Source organism: Mercenaria mercenaria, chromosome 17 (assembly GCF_021730395.1).
Source record: "Mercenaria mercenaria strain notata chromosome 17, MADL_Memer_1, whole genome shotgun sequence".
Taxonomy (NCBI): domain Eukaryota; kingdom Metazoa; phylum Mollusca; class Bivalvia; order Venerida; family Veneridae; genus Mercenaria; species Mercenaria mercenaria.
Genome location: NC_069377.1, coordinates 71,826,835 through 71,854,671, shown reverse-complemented (window position 1 = coordinate 71,854,671; position 27,837 = coordinate 71,826,835). Strand labels below are relative to the sequence as shown.

General features: G+C 35.9%; 1 protein-coding gene across 4 annotated transcripts in view; it reads left to right on the top strand.

Moving 5' to 3' along the window:
* The first annotated feature begins 1,543 nt into the window (after positions 1-1,543).
* The window catches only part of LOC123536632 (uncharacterized), a 39,508-nt gene continuing 13,214 nt past the window's right edge, over positions 1,544-27,837 (top strand). The window contains exons 1-7 of one of the 4 annotated variants that reach the window (XM_053528587.1): positions 1,544-1,904; positions 2,729-2,809; positions 7,870-8,095; positions 10,555-10,731; positions 13,275-13,339; positions 14,230-14,281; positions 26,134-26,382. In XM_053528587.1, coding sequence (XP_053384562.1) covers positions 2,804-2,809; positions 7,870-8,095; positions 10,555-10,731; positions 13,275-13,339; positions 14,230-14,281; positions 26,134-26,382 — 775 coding nt within the window. In that variant the 5' untranslated portion in view covers positions 1,544-1,904; positions 2,729-2,803. Of the gene's footprint in view, positions 2,810-5,162; positions 5,234-7,869; positions 8,096-10,554; positions 10,732-13,274; positions 13,340-14,229; positions 14,282-26,133; positions 26,383-27,837 lie in introns of those variants that run through there. The other 3 variants (XM_053528588.1, XM_045319961.2, XM_053528589.1) reach the window with 3 other exon arrangements.

The following is a 27,837-nucleotide window of genomic DNA, read 5'->3' as shown; positions in this document are numbered from 1 at the left end:
ACTGCTAGAGCAACTTTTGTGAAACATTTTAACAAATACACTAGCTTTATATGCTTTGGTACCCTGTATTTAGATGATTGGCGCTTAAAAGAAAAATAGACAGAATTTCATTGTAAGATTAGATGAACTAAACATGATTATCATAAGATTGAACCAGCTAGTAGATATAAAGGATTACAGGTAAAGAGTTAAATTTCCATGACACTAGAATCCTACAAGAAACAGAGGAAACTTCGTTACCAAAGTTCGTTGGCATACCTCCATCCAGCATACACTATTCTCAGAAAGAAAACAATGAAGTGTTGGTCAACATTTACTAAAACAAATGTATTAGTAACATTCTATAATAATATCCCAAAAAAATTCCTTTGTGAAATTCAACCAGTGGCTATCGGCTATTCAGTATTTCAGAAGTTATGAATTGAGCAAGATTCAAACATATTTGATATTTCATGGTATTTCAAAATTAGGTGAAGATGAAAACAAGAACTTCTGAAGAAACATATAGACATCGACATCGACACAGATATCGGTTATTGTGATGTAATAAAGCATCTTCTTTTATTTAGTCGACGAAGCCTCATTTATAGAGAGACATCGCTGTATCTCAACTGCAAGGTAGACGAAGTACGTACATTTAGAACAGCTGTTAGCTAATTGTTATTTTCAAATCAAGGTCTCCTTTGGGCATCAGATATTGTTTTAGTCCATAAGAATAATGGAAAGCTCAGGATGTTTATCGACTATCGCAATTTTAACAAAAGAACAATGAAGAAGTGTATGATTATCTTCAAAAATATTTAGCGCAATCGATATGAAAAGCGGATACCATCAAGTTCTAATTGAGGAAACACGTAAAACGTGGATAACTTTGGATCTCTTGGATTATATCATTTCCACAAAATTTTCTTTGCTTCCAATGGGTGTTCTTACAGATTTTATTATCTGTGTAGACCTGTAAAGTAATCACTGACCTTGTCAATTCAAAGCTAACAATTTCAGTTTAAAAAATGGGTAATGTCTACCACATGCGTCCGTGCGTAACTCAAACGGAAGACTAAAATCTGTATATGCTCGGATGTGAGGCGACGTTAGGTCTTCGCTTCTATGTTCATTTTTCTTTATATTACCTTTTTTCTTAGATGTTGTAGAAGGAAATATATCATTAAGCAGCTTTGTTATTTTCTAGAAGTCATTCAAAAATCTGCGATAATACCCCGGGAAGGTCAAGTACGAATGAAAGTAGTAATGGCCAATTTTTAACTTTCTGTGTCTTTTCAGGTTCTGTTTTACATCAAATTCACTATCAATGTGACCCATCCCTCCACCGCCCCTTCACGCCTCTTGCACGGGTACGGAGCTCTATCAAAGTAAAATTGAATCCCAAAGGACCAGAAACTATATCAACTTAACCTATTTATGTATCATTTAAAGTAAAAATAGTCCATTTCCACGAACTGATTATTTTTAGATTGGCTACTTTCGTTTTGTTTTGACCAATGAGACTGGAATATATGTTGTTTCGTGGTCATGTGATCTTGGTTTGCGTGAGCGACCGCCATATTTAAGTTTAATTCATTTATTTGGAGTTCTTTAGCTTTTCAAGCTTTATTAAATGATATTTAGATAAATGATTTGGTTTATATATTGATATTACATATTATCGATCGTTTTCTGTGATTCTTGGTTTTGTTGATTTTGTTCAACTCGTTCATTTTATGTATTTTGTTTGATTGGAATCTGCGTAAAGTTCTGTTATCGCAGGTCTACAACTACCATTTACTTCTGTTTTAACATCTTACATGAATATCATAATATTGACATTACAGCACAGTTACAGCTCTTGATGTATCAGTTATTTAGCACATTTGAGCAGTCAGTAATGCAGGAGAGTGTGGACACATGTGGGTATTTATTCTGATATATACTAAAGGCATGGTGAAATGTCATCGTGTTTCTGTTAGTCAATGTGTTATTATTCAGACAAAATGGAAACGAAAGATGTAGTTTTATTAGAAGTATGAAATTTTATCAACGGTCTTGGAATAAGGGGAAGATACGAGAGGGAGAGCTATTAATTGGCTTGCCCCCGGCCTTTCTACAGTACAAATATTTTGTAAGAATGTAATTTTGTATCCCCGGGAGTCCATATTCAGATGACACTAGGGAATCGATCCACATAAATGCAAAATAATCAATTGGAAATATTGAAAAAGATACATACAATGAAAGAATTAATCCTCCGCTAAGTTTTGCATTATCTTTTATCATTAATGCATTCCAAATATAGTCCCCAGAGCTTTAATATAACACACAGGTAAATCAACAATATGTCCGCCATTTTGGTTCTTGATCCATAAAGTGCACTGTAATCTAAGGAACTCAGAATAAATTTATGGGTTAACTAGCCTGTACAAATTAATCAATAAAATGGTCGAACAACATGAACTTGCAGAAAATAACAAATTCAACTGTTAAACTGTTCTAACTACTATATAATTTTTATGCATGTTTAAGCTACTCTCTAGCAGTGGGGGCACAGGAATATTGTCTCCCCTTCTCACAACACGAACTGATGTACAAAACATCAGATGTACCCAGTGATTTCAAGCCTGGCCATTTTTCACACCATCACACATTTTTACAAATATTATAGATGTACTTCTGGCTATTTCTTCTGGGCTAAACCTGTTGCAAACACAGAAAAGATCATCATTATTAATTTCAGAATCTGCACTGTCACTGGCAGAATCAAGCGCAAGATTTACAAAATGTATATGAAACGGACCAGGTTGCGGAGAACATGCAAGTACTGCTTTTTGTTTCGACTTTACTATTTATGGAGACAGATTTCACATTGGACTGCTTTGTTGACTTTGTTACCTTTCTCTGGCTAATTTCATGCTCTTTCATTTTTTTCAGCAACACCTTCATTCAGTTCTTTTCCAGCACCAACTTTACTCATTGTCTGTCTCTGTTTAACTTGTTTTTTTTTTACTTTACTTTTCTCAATTGCTTTTCTTTTTCTTCAAACAAACTGATAGACATGACTTTAACATTTACATCACATAAGTCATGAAATTTGAAAAGTATTTTCAATCGGTCACCAAGTTCAACTAAGGTGAATTTTGGAGAGAGAGAGATAGGGCTAAAAAGGGGCATATCCCCCAGTAAATTTTCAGTCAGAATTATTTTGTTTAAATGTAATTTTAGCTGGTGAACTTTGAGACATATGAAATTTTATCATCGGTCAAAAAATAAGGTGAAGCTACGAGAGAGGTATGCCACCCAGCTGGCTTACGGAAGGTCGGTGGTTCTACCCAGGTGCCCGCTCGTGATGAAATAATGCACGGAGGGGCAACTGGGGTCTTCCTCCATAGCTTAAACATGAAAGGTTGGTCCCTCTGGTCAGATTGCTCTGTGTCTGTTCTCGTAGAAGATGAATTCGGCGCCTTTAGTGCCTGCCTTTGTCTTAAAAACACTTAAATTTGGTATATATAGTAACATAGTATAATATATATGTGTACTGAAATATGAAGGAACAGAGTGATTGAAGTATTAGATATTTGGATTTTATTTATAGGGGACATGAGGGGTGTTACACAGTTTATTACCTGTCATGAACAAACTCTGTCAAACTGAGTCTACAATTAGTTTGCTTGGTTGCGTTTTTTTCTTCCAAATGATCTTCTTACATATTTTTATTAAATCATTTATATTAATCTGTTCAACGTGTAATCTATGTATGATCAACAGATAAATTAATGGATCTACTTTTTAGTATGAAATAACTGAAGTATAGTTGTATGATTCAATACTGTAATTGATATCTATTGCATGCATGATATCTGATCATCTGTAAAATATCCATTTGATATCATACCTATCTTTGACTTTTGCTATTATGTATGCAAAGTAAACCTTGAGGAGAAAGTACCAATGTCCCTACCGGGTATCGAACCCCAGACTTCTTGGTCCGTATGCGGGTCCACACTCTAACCACGTCGCAAATAAAATGGTTAACCCAACAGCAAGGCTTATGAAATGGCCTATAAACCTGCTGGTACTATCAATACACATGTACCCCTTTACTTTTTCAGAGTTGACCACCTATTCAGACTAGCTCTCCATTCCTACCGCATAAGTCCGTCAAACACTTCTGACACCATTAAAGTAAATTTATACCAAAGTCCCTACCGGGTATCGAGCCTCAGACCTTTTGATCCGTAGGCGGACACTCTATAACCACTTCACTAAAATGGAAGTGGCCTGTAAACTACTATTGCTATATACAAATGTTTCACACCCAGTCATGCTAACAGTGGTTTAGATGGTGAGCGGTCTAGAGAGAAATATTTTACTTTTATGTAGACACTCGGATTGTTGTTTAGTGCGATACATAGACTGAATATTTAAAGGCAGATACTGTCTATAAGAAATAATATATTTGTCCTTTTAGAGTTATACTGTATCTGACGTTAGATACAGTTTTTTGTTGTTGTTTCTTTTTGTATCTTGTCCCATGGGTATGTCTATTTCTCGAAATTCCGAGCCTTCTCATTGCTCCGAGCCTTTGGAAAATTACTACTTGCACGCATTTTCCTGTTTCTAATTTTTTATACATGCTATGTTAACCCTGTAACAGTTGAAACATGAGTAAAAAGAAAATAGTATCATTCGCATTAAAAGTAAAATGCTCATCTGAAAATTTTGGCATATGATTTGATTATTTAAAATCACTGGGGTAAAACATTACTTTCTTATAGGAAATAGTATATTCACTTATTGTAAAAATTAGTTGTTTGTAAACACATTTGTGTACATGTTCTTCGTTCAAAAAAATACATTTTCAAAGGTCTTAGTTTTTGAGAGCTAGTATAAATGATCTTAAGTCTCGGTTCAACAAGAAAGCATCTGGCTGTTTCAGAGGATGAGGGTCATCATGTGAAAGCTTGGATTATTCACTGACAACAATTCTTAGAACTTTTCTTCTTGGGTATTTTCTATGTTTAAATGTTGGAGTATCAAAATGTAGCAAAATATCTTCTGCAGCTGAAATCTATTATTGACAAGAGCTGAAATACCAGTTAAGGGGCTCGGAAAACGAGAAAAGGGCATACTCCGTAACAGATAATGTTACGTTACGGTACAGACTTTTAAACCACCTGGACAACTACAACAACAACATAACAGAATACGAACGTGTAACAGAATTCGGACTGTCCTTTCTAAGGTGCCGTGAGACATTAACTCATTTTTCGAAAATATATTGATTACTTGTAGATCTATATTCTTTTTAATATAATACGTTGAAAGTTTTCGATTACCTATATTATAAACATAGTTCAAATGGATTTTTCCCGCCAAAACATAGCCCAGCAAAGGGCCCAGAAATGTCACAAATTAGTTATACAGTATAGCTAAATCTAACAATATATAGCTAGAAATATCTATAAAACAAATAACAGTATTGCAAAATAAGTCAAACTCAAATGCAAAATGGTCATTATCGCGTCCCAGTGGTTTATAAAATAAAAGAAAATTATACACTAAAAGTAAAACCAAAGAACTAAAAATACACAGAATGGCAACTGGGGATAATCCCGTGTTAGAGCGTTATCTTATTTCAAAGCGTTTGCCCACTTGATCAATCGTGATCAAATCAACGGATGTTAGTCAAAACGTCCCCTAGCCAAAACACCCCCCCACTGTTCTGATGTTTTATTAATGTTTTATAAATAAAGTTATAACTCTGATCAGCATTTTGTTCATTCTATACAAATTTTGATTGTATAGAAGAAAAGACCTAGAACATATGTTTTAACAAGGAAAACAAATGCTTTTAGCTCATCTTTATTTGTTGTAGTCTTGTCAACTTAAAATAAATCTTACCTTTCAAAGTATATGGAGAGCTATTCTACTCTACCCGGTCTCGGTGTCCTTCCGCGTCCACACCTTGGTTAAAACTTTGATGAACTTTCTCTTTATCTCTGTAACTACTTGACGGATTTGCTTCAAACTTAAAACATTTATACCAAATCATCACCCACATTATATGGCATAAGGGTCATAACTCTCACACCTACTTGTCTACATAAATGCAGGGATGACACTGGGTATTTTTTCCTCTGAGCCACTGCTTTTTCAGAAAAGATAAAATAATATGAGGCATTGACGTTTTTTGTAGAAATACCAATGTACTCGTACCACTCAAGAAATTAATTTATTACGTCTTTCTACCCTTCAAAAGGCTATTAGAAATATGAATTGTAAAATTATCATTTTTATAAACATCTGCCATTTAATAAAACAAATTCTGAAAATCACATTTAAAATAAAGATGTCAATAAGGAAGAAATGTTTTTTAAGCTTTTCAAATTTTAAGTTTTCTTTTTTTGTACATTGCCTAAAAGTTGGTGGAGTTTGATGCCTTTGCATGTTTTATTCTTGAAAAATGCTTCAAAACAAGAGCTGATTTTGCAACAGTTATCATATTTTCTTAAATGCAGACTTTCTATTGGCTTATTATTAAGATTGCACAAGAAAATCTCGTTGGACATGACAGAAATGTCTGAAAATCATGGTCGCAAAAATGGGCGACTTTAGAATTAAATTCTTGATAAAATACCTGTCTTTTTCTACCATCATAGCTATTCAATACCTAAAATTTCTGATTAATTAAAGTATTTTTTATTTGATTCTGCCCAAACTAAGCCTTGGCAATTATAGAAAAATTGCAATAGAATAGATCATAACGGCCGACCACTCATATAATCGTATCAAGCACACAAAACAGTGATTATAATTATCCAGTTTCAGTTATTGCAAATTGACTGTCTAATCAAATAAAACTATTGCAAATTGGCTCCCTCTTTTCAATAACGGATGTTGTTTTTTATACAAGTTTTGTATACACAGATTGATTTTTCACACCTTTTGGTCCATAAACACTGTGAAACAGTCAAAATTCATAGTTTTTCAGACACACATAGCTTCGGGCCATATTAGCCAATTAGAAATTTACGGAGCCACATTTAATTTTTGTTAAAAATAGCTCAAAATGGTGATCAACAGCGTGACCCCTGTAAATGTGTATCTCTTGACAATATTATATATATGTATTTTGATTTCCGCAAAAGAGATAAATGTAAAAGGATATTATAGTCAAAACAATACCCAAACCAAAATGTACCCACATAGAGAATATTGGTACATTCTGACTATTCTGGGTACATTTTGACTGTACCATGTGGCATGTGGCTACATTTTGGTTTTGATACGTTCTCACTTGCACCCATGACCAATGTAAAGCACTCTTGAATGTGTGTGGTAATTTTAACCCAGAAAGTATTGTTACAGAGCCAACATGTATGATGAAAAATCGGGATCCTAGTTTGATAGATAACTAATTAAAAAAAAATCTTTTTTGTAATATTGTAAATTTCAATAATTGTGGTCTTAGTGATTGTCATAATGTTATTGCAACTTCTTTGAAAGAACGATGCATTTCAGTATCTACAAAAAAAAGTAAATTTTAGAAGCTACAAATATTGATGAAAATAGATTTAATGAACAGCTATCTATATGCCCCCCTTCCATGTAGCCCATGTTTTGGATGATATAGCTGATATCTGTTAGGCCAATGAACACTTGTTAAAACAAGTAATTGATGAACATGCCTCTGTTCAGATGATTCTGCTTAGCCATTTCTAGGGGCAGCCAGTGCTGAAAATAGAAAAATCTTCTTAGATGTGTTACCCCTTAATCTGTAGAGAACATGTATTGTTTTGCAGTATGTTTTGTTCAAAATCTCCCAAGACTGGGGATGTCAGTAACTATGTTGCAATTTCTTCTTTAATTTATTTTTAGACTTGCTTTAAAAGCCACTTAAACAAGATGTTGAAAGTGAAATTTGCCAGATTGCCTCTACGGGGTTACCATGTATACAAGAAGACATTAAAAGAGCAAGTTAAGCGTGGGGAAAAGTTACAGCTACAGATTGAGACCACAAAATTTCAGGGAACAAGTACCTTCCCTGTAGCTGCTGTCAGATGTAAGGATGGAAATTCTGAAAAAATAGGGACGATACCGAAAGGTAATTAATATTATTCGCTATACTAATATATATTTTTAGGTTAATTGTGAAGCAAGTCTTATATTGTTGCTCTCAACACCTCATTCCTGTTGAAATCTATCTTCCATAGAATATAGATAATGATTATAAGATTATTTCGCTGGTGGTAGGTGCAGATGGGAATATCTGGCTCGAGGGTAATTGGTTTTGGCAGTAACGAGGCTCTGCCGAGTTGCCACTTAAACAGTTACCTGAGAACTACACCTACCACTCTTTTTCTTGAATGCCATATTCAACAAATAATAGTAAAAATAAATTCAAACAAATGATTTTCTTATAGCACTTTCTTCTTACAGTAGCATATTAACAAAGCGCAGGAACTTTACGTCCGTAAACAGGAAGTACATCATGACGTTACAAAAACAGAAACGATGTAATAGTTCTGGTCTGCAGTGAAACGTTATAAATGTTTTTTCTGTTAAATGACATTTTTTTAATCGAGAAATATGTTATATGGAACAAAGAGAAACTATCCAGGTATTTGATTTTTATCCTGTTTTATGTAAAACATAATTATTTCCACACAAATCTACTAATACAGATGTAGTTCATTATACGTCATTTACTGCATGAGAATCATCTTACACCCAAGGGTGTAAGATGGAGTTTTCCAGCACTGGTGAAATCGCCAGAAATCCCAGTCTGGTATACAAGAAAAGTGGCCAGTTTCCATTCTAATGCTGAGCATCATGAAATGAAGTTACTCATATAATTTTTCATGCCTTTGGTATGACACGGCCAGAGATTGAACCCACAACCTTCCAGAACTGAAGCAGATGCTACCTCTAGGCTGTGGAGGCAAAGCTTAATAACTTGCTAAAATTGACATTTGTTATGCAGATGAAAGTAACTTTCGTCAAACTTTATTTAACGCTTAGCCTGCTAAATTTCTGAAATGGACTGGTCCATCATTCAATTTGGGCAATACCATTTATTATTCAGTGGGGTGTTTGCTGAAAATTTACTGACTGACTAGCGAACAGTGCAGACCATGATCAGCCTGCACAGACGTGCAGGCTGATCTTGGTCTGCACTGATCGCAAAGGCAGAATCACTTGCCGCCAGCAGGCTAAAGGTTAAAGTATGTAAGTCTGAATAACAACGAAACATTTTCCAGCTTTTGAAGTGAGAGACGGACCAGAATGTATGATAGCAGGGTTTTTATGCCCCCGAAGGAAGGCATATAGTTTTTGAACCGTCTGTCGGTCTGTCAGTCTATCCACAATTTTCGTGTCCGGTCCATACCTTTGTCATCGATGGATGGATGTTCAAATAACTTGGCATGAATGTGTACCACAGTAAGAAGACATGTCGTGCGCAAGACCCAGGTCCGTAGCTCAAAGGTCAAGGTCACACTTAGACGTTAAAGGATAGTGCATTGATGGGCGTGTCCGGTCCATATCTTTGTCATTTGTGGATTTTCAAATAACTTGGCATGAATGTGTACCACAGTAAGACAACGTGTCGCACGCAAGACCCAGGTCCATAACTCAAAGGTCAAGGTCACACATAGACGTTAAAGGTCATTTTTCATAATAGTGCATTGATGGGCGTGTCTGGTCCATATCTTCGTCATTCATGCATGGATTTTAAAATAACTACGCATTAATGTGTGGCACAGTAAGACGACATGTTGCACGCAAGACCCAGCTCCGTAGGTCAAAGGTCCTAAACTCTAACATCGGCCATAACTGTTCATTCAAAGTGCCATAGGGGGCATGTGTCATCCTATGGAGACAGCTCTTGTTCATACAGGCCTTGCCCATTCAAATTGGGAAGAAATTTCATGTGCCAGAACTGCCTATTTTGGGAGAAGTGCATTTTATTGAAAAAGCCGATCTTTAGAATTACATAAAGGTCTATAACAGACATGAAAATTTGGTGTTTTTTCAATCAGACATTAATTTTGTTTGAAGAGTATTTATTGATATACCATATACATAAATCACATTCATACAACCAAGTTTACAAATAAAAATAGTGCAAAGGATCTGAAAACAAGCTTTAATTGAAAGCTTATACTGCTTCATTTCCAATCTATTATAAATACTATTTCCTTATTTTTGAAAAAGCGCTTCATAATTTGGAATTTTCTGTCACAGTTTGGCAGAAGTAACCGTTTTCTCATTTGGGAAGAGATAAATTAATAATATCCGTTTTCATTAAATAATTTGAGGACAGGTTGGTACAAGACAGAAGGTGGAAGGTCAAGTTGCTGTAACTTTAAGACTGAAAATGATATCAGATCAATGCCTAGAGAATGCTTTAAATGGTTCATATTATGCTTGTTAATGGAAAGTAGGTGACTTCTTTGTTTAGGGGCTCATTAGGATGGATGTCGAAGTCACAGCATACTTGAGACTCTAAATTCAGATCAGTATGGATGGTATATGAGATTTTCAAATGCTCTTGTTTTTCAGACTATTCCTGGTGTTTCAAGGTGATTTTAAGAGCAGGCTGGGAAATTTTTGCCGAAGTTGCAAATGAAAACCCTGTATGGAGAGATTGGGAATATGGAGAAGAGATTATATGTGATTTCTTTTTTTCTGGAGAATATGAAACAGAGATACGGCAGGCTTTCCACAACCTACAGAAAGGTGTGTGCAAAATTTAAGATAATACATTATATAAGCAGAGAGTTCTGATGAGCAGAATGAAACAAATTAACTGTTTTTCCATATTTATATTCAAGTGAGCATGCACTCTGTCACTTTTGGGTGGCACTTACATAATCTTATCCTGAATTTCAAAAATCTGTCATTCCTTACTGCAGAAATGACCAAAAAATAGTTCTACCTCCACCAAACAATCTTTTTGCATTATCAAGCAGTCATAATGTGGTAGACATATTTAACATTTTGTATATGATATAGACTCAGTGTATATACTATTGGCATTTATTTTACAGTACCGTATAGCGGGTTATTTCTGCGGTCAAAATATTCTGCGTTTTGGCCCCAAATAATGTGAAACAAATTTCTGCGTTTTCACTTAAAAGGAAGAGAAATTTTTGCGTTTTCGATGCCAAGGGGGAGATAATTCCTCGCATGATCGGACGTTGTGAGAATGATAGCGTATGAAAACAATAAAATAAATTACTGGTAACTGCTGTAAAGTAATTTGCATTTAATGAATACATTGTAGGATATAATAACTTGCGAAATGAAAAATTATAAGTCCAATAACAATAAATTATTGCACAAATAACAACTGCAAACTACGGTATATATATAACGGGTAAACTTATGTAAAGGTTACTAAAGTATACCTAATTTGGAAGATCGCCACAAGAGATTAATCAGAACAACACAAGTGAAATTCACTCAGTTTATTTCATTCACAAAAGAATGTTTTCTGAGGGATTAACAGTTAGGACTTTGATTGACCATCACACCTAATTATCATGATTATACGATTATCGGTAATTATTAGATAGCGACGGTAATTTTCAATAATTAGACCAGGCCATTATGAACTTTGGATTACCTCGGGTAACATAGCGTGAAACAACGTTGATGAAAAAAATGCAGATTTTTTTGCGTTTTAAATTTTTGCTGCATGAGTATTCCATGGTTCGCACAGGTCCTTGAAAGTCCTTGAATTTGATCCTAAGTCCTTGAAAAGTCCTTGATTTTTTTCTTCCAAAAATCCCCTGAAAAAGTACTTGAATTTTGAAAAAAAAGGTAAAAAAGTCCTTAAATTTTGCTAAAAACGGGGGTGCAATCGTATGTTAGGGGAAAAATACAAAAAATAAATAATAAGTAAGTCAAAACGAGCGAAAAAACGGTGTAAAATAAAAATACATGCACACCCACGGAGGGAACGCTAGTTGAACACCGTTTCGGTACGGAAGTTAGATACAGAATAGCGATTTTCACAACGTTAAAATATTATGCGCAAGGTCATTGTAGCGTGACTTATCAACAACAACAATGAGTGGCCCAAAAAATAAATGTAGTTTCACCAATAAATTGCTTACACAGGATGATTATTCATCGTGGTTAAAGGAGTTTAAGTCAGACAAGCATAAGTGTATGTGATAAACTCATTGATGTCGGAACTATGGGAGAAAGTTCGTTGAAATCACACGCGAAAACAAGAAGTGAAGTCCCTTGAGGAGAAATTGAAAACTAGTCTTGAGAGCTTGAAAGACTTATAAGAAACATGTACTAAGTATGTATACAGGCAAATATAGCTCATAAAAGGTAATCCCATTGAAGATCTCATAAAGGTTAAGATATGAAATTGTAGCTTATGGAAAATAAAACTGTTCTGTAACTTTTCTTCTATCATAATGCCTTATGAAGAGCCTAAATGGTTTTGTAATTGAAGATTTAAAGCGATTAAAATAGTCCTTGAAAATCGATAAAAAGTCCTTGAAAAGTCCTTGAATTTTTTTTGCCAAGTCCTGTATGAACCATGGTATTCTGCTGGAAATATTTTTGCGATTCTATCGAGAGACCGCAGAAACGCAGAAATATGCCCCACGCAGAAATAACCCGCTATACGGTATTTGTTATAAAACACAAAAATGCAGTCTTTTTGTATGCTAAAAATTAAGCTTGTTCATTAAAAATAACCATGTGGATTTTCTGAATTTGACTGAATGAAATTGTGTGTTTATGGTGATGAAACAACAGTATGGTATGGATAATAGGTATGCAAGCTAAACTGCAGTATTCAACTCTTGAAACTAGATAATGTTGATCAAGTCATTAGCTATGGTTTCAACACTACAAACCAAAGGTTGAATGCAAAGCAGTCATTACTCGTTCATTTAATATTGCTAAAAAGTTTGGTTGGTACAGAACAACTGATAAGCTGCATATTTGTATAAATGCACAATTAAATTGGTAAAATTCACTATTCAAATAATAGCAATGAGTATCAAACACATAAATCCAGTATGTGCAGTTCTTGATTTGATGAGTGCTTGAACTTGAAAATCAAACAGACCACTGTTATTGTTCTGGGGTCATTAGGTCAAAGGTCAAAGTCACAGGATACTTTAGACAGAAGACAGCATGCCCAGTTACCTTCAATAAGCCATCATTGGGGACATAAAAATATGTGTTTTACAAACAACTCGTTCTACACAATATTCAGATTTGATTGTTCTAGTTACACTTTTCCTTTTCAGTCCTGAAGGATCCGTGTTGGGGCTTTTTCAATCCCAGAATTTATGTAGAAATAGACAATCCAGAGGTACATGTTGCTTGTGCTAAATATAAATGTATCTTGCTTGTTTGATATAGGGAGTTTTGAAACAAAAATGATTACTCATAGAAGAGTGGGCAGATTGATTTGCTAATCTTTTCTGTTAGTCAGTTGACCATTTGGTTTCTGATCAATAGCTAGAGAACACTTGGGCCTAGAGCAGACAAACTTCATAGGTCGACTACCTGTAGTCAGTAAATAAATTTTGGTACTGTTTTGAAGGTCAGAAGTCAAGGTCACAGTGACCTGCAGACTATAGACACTTGCCCCATTTCTTGAGTGATCTTCTTGAAACCTACACAGAGTGTATTATGGTCACAAGATTTTGAATGAATTTGATAATGGGCAAGATTGCACCTAAGTTATTTTGCCCTAGAATTTGTCAAAATTGCTGGGTAAAAAGGTCCAAGGTCAAAGTCACACTTGGAGGTCAAATAGCTAAACTTCTTGTCCACTCCGTATCTTCTTAACTACTGCAATCATTTTCATAAAACTGGTATCAATTGTTAACATCATAAAGATGATGTGCAGAGTACACAACCTAGGTCACTATGTCCAAGGTCAAGATCACAGAGTTCAAAGGTCAAATAGCTCAAAAATCTGTCCTCTCACATTTGAAGGCCAAAGGTCAAAGGTCATAATTACAACATTTCACTTACCTTGTTTTGAAGTGGTGTCTTGAGGTAAAATCACTTTTTATGAAAGCTCTAGTTATTGTTAAAATGGATTTAGGGCCTTCATGGCTCATTGTAACGTTCAGTTTCCATTGAAGTATTTAATAAAGATTCAGTTGCTAGGTTTCTGCTTAATTTGTGTTTTGCCAAAAGGAATGTCTAGTTTAAGAAAAATGGTGTAACTGAAATTTTTTTTCTGTGCAGGAATCTTTGAAATGGGAAGAATCTGAGAGTCTAAAGGTCGATGGAGTTCAAGGTACATATAGGTTTTAATTTTGTATCAGTAGTGAACATAATAACAATACCACTGTAGCTATTGAAATGTAGTATGCTAATATATCATTCTTGGAAAACTAAGCCTGCCTTGAAGGAGGGGTATATTATTTTGCAGATGTCGGTATGTTGGTCGGTCTGTCTATCCATAGATCAATTGGTTTCCGGATAATAACTCAAGAATGCTTGGGCCTAGGATCATGAAAGTTGATAGGGAGGTTGGTCATGACCAGCAGATGACCGCTATTGATTTTGAGATCAGTGGATTAAAGGTCAAGGTCACAGTGACCCGGAACAGTTAAATGGTTTCAGGATGATTACTTGAGAACCCTTGGGCCTAGGATCATAAAACTTGACAGGGAGGTTGGTCATAACCAGCAGATGACCCCTAATGATTTTAAGGTCAGTAGGTCAAAGGTCATTGTCACAGTGACCCGGAACAGTTAAACGGATTCCAGGTGGTAACTCGAGAATGCTTTGGCCTAGGGTCATGAAAGTTGATCGGGAGGTTGGTCATGACCAGCAGATGACCCTATTGATTTTGAGAACAGCAGGTCAAAGGTCAAGGTCACAGTGACCCAGAACAGTTAAACAGTTTCCAGACGATAACTTGAGAACGCTTGAGCCCAGGATCACTAAAGTTGATAGGGTAGTTGGTCATGACTAACAGATGACCCCTATTTATTTTGAGGACAGTAGGTCAAAGGTCACGGTCACAGTGACCCAGAACAGTTAAGTCTGTCTATCCGTAGACCAGTTGGTTTGGGGACAATAACTTGAAAACGCTTAGGCCTAGGATCACCAAAACTTGATAGGGAGGTTGATCATAACCAGCAGATGACCGGTATTTATTTTTGGGTCACAAGGTCCTAATTGGTTAAATCTATTTCTGATTATTATCTTGAGAACTATTTAACCTTGAGCCTTCATATTTTATTAGATGTTAAGTTTCCTTATAATTTCTGGGTCATGAGGTCAAAGGTCAAGGTCTGTTAGGATCAAATCTATTTTAAAGCAATATCTTTAGATCTGTTTGGCCTACATACTTCAAATTTCATAGGTTGATTGGTCTCTTTTAGAAGATGACCTTAATCAATTTCGGTTTACTGGGTCAAAGATCAAGGTCACTTAGCATCAAATCCTTTATAGATCAATATCAGCAAAACTGATTTACCCAGTCTCCTTGAGAAGATGACCCTTGATAATTTTCAGGTCAAAGGTCAAGGTCACTTAGGGTGAAATCCATTTTAATTCAATACCTTAAGGTCTGTTTGACCTACATACATCAAATTTTATGGGATAGTTGGTCTTCTTTACAGGGTTTGCACAGACTTGAAAACTCCTTGAATTTCAAGCTGCTAGATGAAAAGTGCTTGAATTTCCAAAAACCTCCTTAAAACTCCTTGAATTCGTTTCTTGCCTTGAAAACTGCTTGAAAAGTGCTTGATTTTATGATAAAAGTCCTTGAATTTCCTTCTTCAGAAATTTTGGTCAGCTTAATAAAAATAGATCGTAAAAGACGCTTTGTTATATGTACGCATCGCTATGTTTTATGTCTACATAACCTATGTGTACCGTACGATGCGGGTTTTAAACAGACTGGGACTAGGAAAATTACGACGTGTAAAAATTATGGACACCATTTCCGTTACCGATATTGAAGAAAATGGGCCAATTCGTTTCACTCAACCCGGGGCACGCCGGTCACGTGGGTGGCAAGAAAAAAATCTCGCCGGTTTATCAATAAAACGAACGCTTCAGCATACGCCAGCCACGAGAGCTGCAGAAACAAAAAAAAAAAGTTTCCAATTTATTATGATTTTCTCTTGCGGCCTTTTCCAAATAAGTTAGCAAATAGTTCTTGCAGCATGTTTCTACATTTACTGGTACTTACCCAAATTTTCAAATGTTTACTCGATTTTGTATCGCGAAAATATATGATTTGCCAAGACCGGCGCACATCGGCGTACACCGGATAGACCCGTGTAGTGCCGGCAAGCCAAACGAACGCCTAGCCGGTTATACGCGGCGAAACGGCGTACGCCACAAAAGTGAAACGAATTGACCCAATGTCGTGTATTTTCAACAAAAAGTGGCTTGTATCCTATCCATGGCTGGTCGAGCACGAAAACAAACAGAAAGCCATGTGCAAATATTGTAACAAAGTTATTGACATTAGTTCAGTGGGTGAATCGGCGCTGAAATTGCAGGTCAAGTCTGAGAAGCACAAGAAAAATGTACCTGATCGAGAGTCACCTACGGCCACTCTTGATGTGTTTACTATTCCACCTTCGCCCCCAGCAGCCAGATGCACCTAAAACTTGATCTTATATGACATGATAAGTCGCTGTTGATGTAAGAAGTGTTGATCATTTGTTTGCCAGTCATTTTGTGTGTGATAAAGTGTTGATCAATTGCAAATTGGAACTTTATAGAAAAACTTATATCACGTGATAGTCATAGTAAGAAGTGTTCACCAATTGTAAGCCAGTCATTTCGTGTGTAATAAGTGCTTGTTCAATTTTTTGTTTATCCTTGAAAACGTAATAAAAGTCCTTAAAAACCCCTTGAATTTTTTGTCAGTCTGTATGAACCCTGCTTTAGTAGATGACCCCTATCACTCTTGAACCTGGGTCAAAGGTCAAGGTCATTTAATATCTAAGGCTATTAGGGGGCATATGTGTTTTTCAAACAGCTCTTGTTTAAACTCACCCAGATAGTTCAGTATATACTAGGTAAAGAACTAGACTATACGTCAACGGGTCACAAGTTGATGACTGAGATAGGCATTGTCCTTTATTATTATTTGACAGAAGACAATTGTTATTTAGTCACATACAGCCTATAGTGGTTTGTTACTTGCGAAAAAGCAAGTCCGCACAGAAACCAGGAATTCTTGTTAGGTTGTTACATAACTGTATCACATATTTGACATTGTTGGAGTGAAATAAAGCCATTACATAATTATGGTATTACACTTGTGTAACAAAGCTTTGATATTGACATCATTTCAAGTACAGGAGACTTTGATCGAATTGACTTGGTCTATAAAAGGTAAAGATAGAAAAAAAATTGATTTTCAGCACCAAAAGTTTGTGACAAAAAGAATATAACATTTGTGTCTTACTACATTGAATTTACTCAACTTGTTAAATAAAATCGATAAAATGCCGTAAATCTTTGTCAGGATAACTGCTACAATTTCCAGATGTCTGGCCCAAACTTACAGGAATATATCTCTATGAAGTTAAGTGGTGCATTTTGCCAGGACATACATGTACCATGCCTGGTTAAGGAGTTACGGTCCTACGAAGTTTACAAAATGCTGAATTTTGTTATTTTTATGGTCGCTTATGTATAGCCTCATGTTTAAAACCAATCTCTGACAACTAGCTAGGGATTTGACTCTTTGGCACAGTGGTTGGAGCATTGGCCTTCCACCCTTGCAACCCGGTTTCGAATGCCGCCTCAGGCACTTCGGATTTTTCATCATAAAATTCTCTTTTCTTTAATTTCTATTACGCTGTTAAGTCGTTATTCATGTACCAGTTTTCAAGGGACCTAACCCAAACAACAGAATATACATGTACTTCTGTATATTCCAGTATAAAAGCTTGCACTTACCCTAATGAATGCAAACCCACCTATTTTTTAAAAAAAAAATATTTCATATTTCTTATTCCTGTTCTATGGTATACTTCAGTACCACAGTACATGTATATATTGATAGGATATACATGCACTAATGTATTTATATCCCTGAGAAGAGCCCCTCTCCCTCCTTTTTGTCAGAAAAAAGTTTTTAACCAGGTATGGATGGGCAGTGTCAAGATTCGGTTTCCCTTAAATAATTTTAGTTTTGGTTGAAATATTGAAATGAAACTGGGCCTACAGCAATGGGTTTTTAGCTCACCTGAGCAATGCTCAGGTGAGTTTTTCTGATCGCTCGATGTCTGGCGTCCGTCGTCTGTCGTCCGTCGTCTGTCAACATTTAGCTTGTGTATGCAATAGAGGCTGTATTTTTCAATTAATCTTCATGATTATTGGTCAGAATGATAACCTTGATGAAATCTAGGCCGAGTTCGAAAATGGGTCATCTCGGGTCAAAAACTAGGTCACTAGGTCAAATCAAAGAAAAACCTTGTGTATGCGATACAGGCTGTATTTTTCATTTAATCTTCATGAATATTGGTCAGAATGATAACTTTGATGAAATCTAGGCGGAGTTCGAAAATGGGTCATCTCGGGTCAAAAACTAGGTAACTAGGTCAAATCAAAGAAAAACCTTGTGTATGATAGAGGCGGTATTTTTCAATTAATCTTCATGAATATTGGTCAGAATGATAACCTTGATGAAATCTAAGCCGAGTTCGAAAATGGGTCATCTCGGGTCAAAAACTAGGTCACTAGGTCAAATCAAAGAAAAACCTTGTGTATGCGATAGAGGCTGTATTTTTCAATTCTTCTTCATGAATATTGGTCAGAATGATAACCTTGATGAAATCTAGGCCGAGTTCGAAAATGGGTCATCTCGGGTCAAAAACTAGGTCACTAGGTCAAATCAAAGAAAAAACCTTGTGTATGCGATAGAGGCTGTATTTTTCAATTGATCTTCATGAATTTTGGTCAGAATGGGCGGAGTTCGAAAATGGGTCATCTCGGGTCAAAAACTAGGTCACTAGGTCAAATCAAAGAAAAACCTTGTTTAGTGATAGAGGCGGTATTTTTCAATTGATCTTCATTAATTTTTGTCAGAATGGTTACCTTGATATAATCTATGCTGAGTTCGAAAATGGGTCATCTGGGGTCAAAAACTAGGTCACTAGGTCAAATCGAAGAAAAACATTGTGTATGCAATAGAGGATGTATTTTTCAATTGATCTTCATGAAATTTAGTCAGAGTGATTGCCTTGATGAAATCTAGGTAGATTTTGAATATGGGTTATCTGAGGTCAAAAACTAGGTCACTAGGTCAAATAAAAGAAAAATCTTGTGTATGCGATAGAGACTGTTTTTTTCAATTGATTTTTATGAAATTTGGTCAGGTTGATTGCCTTAACGAAATCTAGGTCGAATTTGAATATGGGTCATCTGAGGTCAAAAACTAGGTCACTTGGTCAAATCAAAGAAAAAACTTCTGTATGTGATAGAGGCTGTATTTTTCAGTTGATCTTCATGAATTTTGGTCAGAATGATTGCCTTGATAAAATCTAGGTCGAGTTTGAACATGGGTCATCTAGGGTCAAAAACATGGGTCATCTAGGGTCATATCTAAGAAAATGCTTGTTTTATCGCAAGAGACCAATTTTTTGGTCCAATCTTAATGAAAATTGGTCAGAATATTTGTTTCCATGAAATCACTAGGTCAAACATGTTTTACACTGTTATGGAGTGTTTCTTAGGTGAGCGACCTAGGGCCATCTTGGCCCTCTTGTTTTTTTACTTTTCAAAACAACCTATGGCTTTCTGAAGGGGAAAAAGGGGGAAAGTCTAAATCATTTGATTTTCATGATAACAGGCACAGTACTGATTTGCTGAACTGATGTCAATGTCCTTATGAATTTGGCACCTGATGAGTAGTAAGCACAGTTAATGTGACATAATTATCAGTCAACAACAGCTGCGCTAGTTGTAAATTTGAAGCAACATGGGTATAAATGAAGTTGAAAAATGTATAAATGCTGCATTTTATGGAGCATTTCTTTACATTCCAGGGAGAAAATATGACCTACTTTAAGGGAAAACAGCCTTTTTTGGCTAGGGAAAACAGCCTGTACTGGGCTGTAAAACATAGCAAAAAAAAGTATAGATAGCTAACAGTAAAACCAAGGTCAAAATCAATGTTACTAAAGCAAGAAAATGTTTGAAAACCCCGGTTTTCTGGAAATTTCCGCATTTCTTATTATTTTTATGCCCCCGAAGGGAGGCATATTAGTTTTCAACTGTCCTTAGTTCGTTTGTTCGTTCGTTAGTTCGTCACAACGTTAACTTTTTGCATGAAGGCACTTTACTCGCGAACCACTGCACCCAGGACCTTCAAACTTCACATGCTGATAGTACTGAGTACACCACCGCTACTGACTTTGGGGTCAAAGGTCAAGGTCACAGGGGCCAACGTTAACTTTTTGCATGAAGGCACTTAACTCGCGAACCACTGCACCCAGGACCTTCAAACTTCACATGCTGATAGTACTTATTGAGTACACCACCCCTACTGACTTTGGGGTCACCAGATCAGAGGTCAAGGTGCTGCGGGGGCATTTGTCACCATTAGTGACAGCTCTTGTTTGTTTCATTGTTAATATATGCAAGACTACCAGATACTCTAGTATAAACCCTTTCCTTTTCCCGTGATATATGCAGATTCTTCATATTTGCAAAAAAGCAAAAAACAGTGCTGTTTATAAAATCTGTACTACTGTTTACTACAGTATAAATTGCTGGGTTATACATGTACCACCTTTATACCCTAATATTTACATTCACCCTATTCTTTTCCATTGAAAATTATGAAGTTCATTTCGTATGAACAGCAAAAGGAAAGGAGGGAAAGTTACGTCACTGCTGCTTAGTAATAACGGACAGCTGTTTTGACGATATCCGTGTGTAGTCTGGAAGAACGTTCCTTAGATGACGTTGCAGTTGTTCCGTCTGGTGAACAGAATGGCCGGGAAGCTGATTTTAATGTTAAATACAACAAAATTAATGCAATTTATAATATTATCTCATTTACAAATGGAAAGGAAATGTAATATTAATATAAGAAATGAAATAACTTTTTTGATGTTCATGTGAAATGAACGACAGAATTAGGATCTGCAAATTAAACAAGGATTTGCCAATCCTATTCTGTCATTTATTTCCCATGAACATCAAAAAAATTATTTCATTTCTTAAGTATAAACATTTCCCTCTCCTTTTTGCAAAAATAACGCGTAATTTTTGTCAGGCTCGCTTGTCGAAACGAAGGCAAAGTTGTCCAAATGGCTGTTCGGTGTATGTGCATTAGTGCATCCATCCAGAATTTTTGGCCAGACAATAACTTTGACATGCATGAAGCAATCTTGTTTATATTCTAATAGCATGAATGTCTACCTCAGTGAGACAAAGTGTCATGCACAATCCCAGGTTCTTTTCTCAAAAATCAAGGTCACACTTGGAAGTCAAATGTCATGTCAGATCTTGTCCATAACTTTGACATGCATAGAGGGATTTTGTTTATTTAGCATGGATGTTACCCTCCATGAGACAGAGTGTCACGTGCAAACTCCAGGTTCCTGTCAAGGTCAAGGTCACAATTAGGGGTCAAAGGTCATTTTAGAGCTTATCCGGGCCAAAACTTGGGGGTATGGAGCAATCTTTTTATGTGTCTCACACAACTCCCAGCCCCCGGCTTCAAAGATCAAGGCCACACTTAGGGGTGAAAGGTCATTTTAGAGCTTGTCCAGGCTGTAACTTTGCCATGCATACAGCAATCTCAAAGGAACATAGAATATGTAACAACACCGAGACCATTTAAGAAATGATGTAACTCATTGCAGACTTGGAGCAGTCTTCTGCGCATGCCTGAAAGTGATTATCAGTTGTAGCGCACGGCAAAAATATGCATATTTTTGCATGTCCGCATGCATTTAGTGTACAATATGCATAAAATACTGACTAAAGGTTAGGGTTAGTATCACCATGGTTACAAAATATATACATTTAAAATATTTTCGTTCAAATTTAGTTAATCCGGTATGTACCGGAGACTGTAATTTATACCGACTCTCCAAGTCTGCATTGAGTCACAGTCTTTAAGAAAAGACTTACAGCCACCACAAGGCAATGTCTGGCATCAAGTCAAATGTCAGGAAAATTCCTTTGCACTTTAAATGTAAGAAGGTTCTGGATAAAGAATAGGTACAGCATAACTAATAACAGGAACCAAGTCACTATCAGTCAAGACAAGAGCTATCTGTAAACTTGTGATGTATGCTTCTCAAATATATCTATCTGTGTCTAGGATAGGCAGTAAGTGTAAGGGGTTTTGCACATTTTCTTTCAAAAGTTTTTTTTTAATAATCTTAATTTTTAGCTCGACTATTAGAAGAATAATCTAGCTATTCTACTCACCCTGGCGTCGGCATCGGCGTCACACCTTGGTTAAGTTTTTGCATGCAATTACATACAGCTATCATTTAAAGACATATAGCTTTGAAACTTATTTATTCTTTTTCTAGGTCAATTACCAACCTCAGTGGGTCAAGTTCCATAACTCTGACATGTATTTTGAGCAAATTATGCCCCCTTTTGGACTTAGAAAATTCTGGTTAAGGTTTTACATGCAAGTTACTATCTCCAAAACTAATGCAGATATTGAATTGAAACTTCACATGTGTCTTCGGTGTTATAAAACTAGTTGATAGCAGCAAGTCCCATAACTCTGACCTGCATTTTGGTCAAATTATGCCCCCTTTTGGACTTAGAAAATTCTGGTTAAAGTTTTGCGTGCAAGTACATACAGCTATTACTAAAAGGCATATAGATTTGAAACTTATTTTTTCTTTTTCTAGGTCAATAACCAACCTCACTGGGTCAAGTCCCATAACTCTGACATGTATTTTGGGTAAATTATGCCCCCTTTTGGACTTAGAAAATTCTGGTTAAGGTTTTACATGCAAGTTACTATCTTCAAAACTAATACAGATATTGAATTGAAACTTCACATGTGTCTTCGGTGTTATAAAACTAGTTGATAGCAGCAAGTCCCATAACTCTGACCTTTATTTTGGCCAAATTATGCCCCCTTTTGGACTTAGAAAATTCTGGTTAAAGTTTTGCGTGCAAGTACATACAGTTATTACTAAAAGGCATATAGATTTGAAACTTATTCTTTCTTTTTCTAGGTCAATAACCAACCTCACTGGGTCAAGTACCATAACTCTGACATGTATTAGGGTAAATTATGCCCCCTTTTGGACTTAGAAAATTCTGGTTTAGGTCTTACATGCAAGTTACTATCTCCAAAACTAATGCAGATATTGAATTGAAACTTCACATGTGTCTTCGGGGTTATAAAACTAGTTGATAGCAGCAAGTCCCATAACTCTGACCTTCATTTTGGTCAAATTATGCCCCCTTTTGGACTTAGAAAATTCTGTTTAAAGTTTTGTGTGCAAGTACATACAGTTATTACTAAAAGTCATATAAATTTGAAACTTATTTTTTCTTTTTCTAGGTCAATAACCAACCTCAGTGGGTCAAGTCCCATAACTGTGACATATATTTTGGGTAAATTATGCCTCCTTTTGGACTTAGAAAATTCTGGTTAAGGTTTTACATGCAAGTTACTATCTCCAAAACTAATGCAGATATTGAATTGAAACTTCACATGTGTCTTCGGGGTTATAAAACTAGCAGATAGTAGCAAGTCCCATAACTCCGATTTGCATTTTGGTCAAATTATGTCCCCTTTTTAACTTAAAACTCTTTTGATATTTAACAATTTTGGTAATATTTTCCTGCTTCTGGGACAATATTTCGAATAGTCGAGCTTGGCTGTCTTACGGACAGCTTTTGTTCTTACCAAAACTTACATTGATATGTTATTTTACTGCTGCATTAATTAACCCCTGTAATATCAATTAAGAATTAAAAACTGCACACCTCTGCTATCTTCTAAAAGGAATAACTTCACAGTAAGAAAATGTACATGTAAAAACGTGTTGTTGTTTTTTTCTACAAAAGTGAAACAACATGAAAATATCTGTCACCTTGTAAAAAAATACTGAATTTTGATGCATTAAAATCTTCAATGTTTAGCTATGTTAAAATAGAACTGATTGAAGTTCTTATGTGCGCTATTTATAGAACTATGTCAGGTCATGCATATTAAATGAAAGTAGTCCAGCAACAGATAAAACAAAAGGTACAATACGGATTTTTAGCTCGACTATTCATAGAATAGTAGAGCTATTGGACTCGCCCATGCATCGGCGTCCACGGCCCAGTTTGATTAAGTTTTTGTATGTAAGCTGGTATCTCAGTGGGAATGGATTGAAACTTCACACACTTATTCACTGTGATAAACTGACTTACATTTCACAGGTTCCATAACTCTATTTTGCTTTTTTACAAAATTATGCCCCTTTTTTGACTTTGAAATTTTTGGTTAAAGTTTTGTATGTAAGCTGGTATCTCAGTAACCACTTGCAAAGGGTCAATAACTCAACTTTGCATTTTACAAAATTATGCCCCTTTTTCAACTTAGGAGTTTGGGGTTGAATTGTTATATGTAAGCTGGTATCTCAGTACCCACTAATGGGAATGGATTGAAACTTTACACACATGTCCACTGTCATGAGCTGATAAGCACTATGCAGGTTCCATAACCCAATTTTGCTTTTTTACTAAATTATGCCCCTTTTACAACTTCCGTATTCATTCAGTCGACAAGGCTGTTGAATAGTCGAGCGGTGCTGTCCTCCGACAGCTCTTGTTTTTCTGCCTGTTCATATTTACTTGTGAAATATATGAAGTTGAATTTTGGATAGAATTTATATAGGCATATAATAGATTTATTTATAACTATTTGCTCCTTAAACACTGTTCTACTTTAATTTATAAGATACTTAACAATTCATTTCATTCATTGTGTCTTGTTGTGACTTATCACTCTTAGATAATGGTAATGGTGTGCAGCTTATTGTACCCCCCCCCCGACAACAAAGTTGTAAGGGGGGGTATACTGGTTTCAGGTTGTCTGTCTGTCCGTCTGTCCGTAGACGCAATCTTGTGCGCTCCATCTCTCCTTATCCCCTTGACAGAATTTAATGAAACTTCACACATGTGATCAGTACCAACAGTAGTTGTGCATGGGGCATGTTAGGTTCTTTTAGAAAAAAAATTTGCAGAGTTATGGGACTTTGTTTTTTTTGTTACTATACTATATACATAGACATAATCTTGTGCGCACCATCTCTCCTGATCCTCTTGACACAATTTAATGAAACTTCACACAAGTGATCAGTAACAACAGTAGTTGTGCATGGGGCATGTTAGGTTCTTTCAGAAAAAAAATTGCAGAGTTATGGGACTTTGTTTTTTTGTTACTGTAAACCATCTCTCCTGATCCCCTTGACACAATTTAATGAAACTTCACACAAGTGATCAGTAACAACAGTAGTTGTGCATGGGGCATGTTAGGTTCTTTCAGAAAAAAAATTTGCAGAGTTATGTGACTTTGTTTTTTTGTTACTTTACTATATACATAGACACAATCTTGTGCGCACCATCTCTCCTCATCCCCTTGACACAATTTAATGAAACTTCACACAAGTGATCAGTATCAACAGTAGTTGTGCATGGGGCATGTTAGGTTCTTTCATCGACAAAAATTGCAGAGTTATGGGACTTTGTTTCTTGTTAACATACTATGTACATACAGTCTGCATATGCAATCTTGTGCATGCCTAATCTACCAAGTCCTTACACACAATTTAATGAAACTTCACACAAGTGATCAGTACCAACCCTAGTTGTGCATGGTGCATGTTACATTCTTTTAGATAAATATTCTGCATAGTTATGGGACTTTGTTTTTTGTTACTTTACTGTATACATACAGTCTATATACATACAGTCCACGTAATTATGCAATCTTGTGTGTGTCAAATTGCAATGTACTGTGTGAGTGCATGCGGGGGTACATTCATCACCTTTAGTGATAGCTCTAGTTTCAAAATATTATAGGGACATATTAATATGTTAATGCTCTTACATTGTAGTGTTTGCCAATTGGTACATCAGTCTGTGACCTTTAGATTTACAATACAGGTTTGATTGTCTTTTCAGATGCCATACCAGAGGAACTGGAGAATGATCCACTAACAAGACAGTTGTATGAAAAAGCAATTAAGGATGGAAAGGAGAATGACCGGTCAATTAGAGTTATGGTTATTGGATGTTATGGACAAGGAAAGACATCACTAGTGAAAAATTTGTTTCAGGAGTCAGTAGATGGTATTGCCAGTACTAATGGTATAGATGTGATCCAGTTTGAGGTCAAAGGAAACAATTGGAACAGAAATGATACACATACAGGTAATAATGTACAACAAAAAATTTATGAAAAAAACAATGATAAAAAAGGGGTGTCCATACGGACCAGTGATTATGCTTTCTGATGTGATAAAAGTTTAAAAAGAAGAGAGACGAACTTTTAGACATGATATTGATCACTGTAGTGCTTTATGTATGGATGGCAAAATCATTAAAACATGTTGTTGTACCACTCAAACAACAAAGTTGTAAGGGGGGTGTATACTGGTTTCAGGTTGTCTGTCAGTCCGTCTGTAGACACAGTCTTGTGCGCACCAATTCTCCTCATCCCCTTGACACAATTTAATGAAATTTCACACAAGTAAAATCATTAAAACTTCTTGTTGTAACGGGTAAACCCCAAACAACGAAGTTGTAAGGAGGATATATACTGGTTTCAGGTTGTCTGTCTGTCTGTAAACACAATCTTGTGCACACCAATTCTCCTCATCCCCATGACACATTGTAATGAAATTTCACACAAGTGGTCAGTAACAACAGTAGTTGTGCATGGTGCATGTTAGGTTCTTTCAGAAAAAATATTTGCAGAGTTATGGGACTTTGATTTTTGTTACTGTGCTACATACAGAGAGTCTGCATATGCAATCTTGTGTGTGCCTATTCTCCTGTACCCATGCACACAATTAAATGAAACTTCACACAAGTCCAGTATCAACCCTAGTTGTGCATGGTGCACGTTACATTCTTGTAGAAAAAGTTTCTGCACAGTTACGGGACTTTGTTTTTTGTTTCTGTACTATATCAGGGTTCGAATTTAGCCTGATTTTCTACCTGCATTTTTTCGCAAGTGGTATTTTTTTAACTTGCTAAATGAAAAACAACTTGCATTTTCCGCGACATGTTACTTTCTTAGAACATTAACACAAACATCCACGTGACAAATCAAGCCAATCGTATTTGCGCTATATAAATAGTAACTTATTAATAGATTACCAAAAAAAAACCACCGGATGCGGTAAACGTCATCAAAATTGGCACAGGTACTTGTCAGCAGTTTAAAAGACATGCGCACAGGACAAGTATCGAGTGTAAACGTCCTTTCACGACGAAAGATGAAAGAGTGCTCCAAAAGAAAGAACAGTGTAAGATCGAGACGACCGTTAGAAATGCACATTATTCGGCCAAAAATTTTCACTCGCATAAAAATGCTGCTGTCTGAAATCTCACCTTGCAGTTTGAAATTTGCACTCGCATTTTGCGAGTATGCGAGCTTAAATTCCAACCCTGTATATACAGAAAGTCTGCCTATACAATCTTGTGCAAACCTAATCTCCCAAACCATTGCACACAATTTAATGAAATTACACACAAGTGATCAGTACCAACCTTACTTGTGCATGGTGCATGTTAGGTTCTTTCAGAAAAAATATTCTGCAGAGTTTTGGGACTGTGTTTTTTGTTACTATGCTATATACAGAGAGTCTGCATATGCAATCT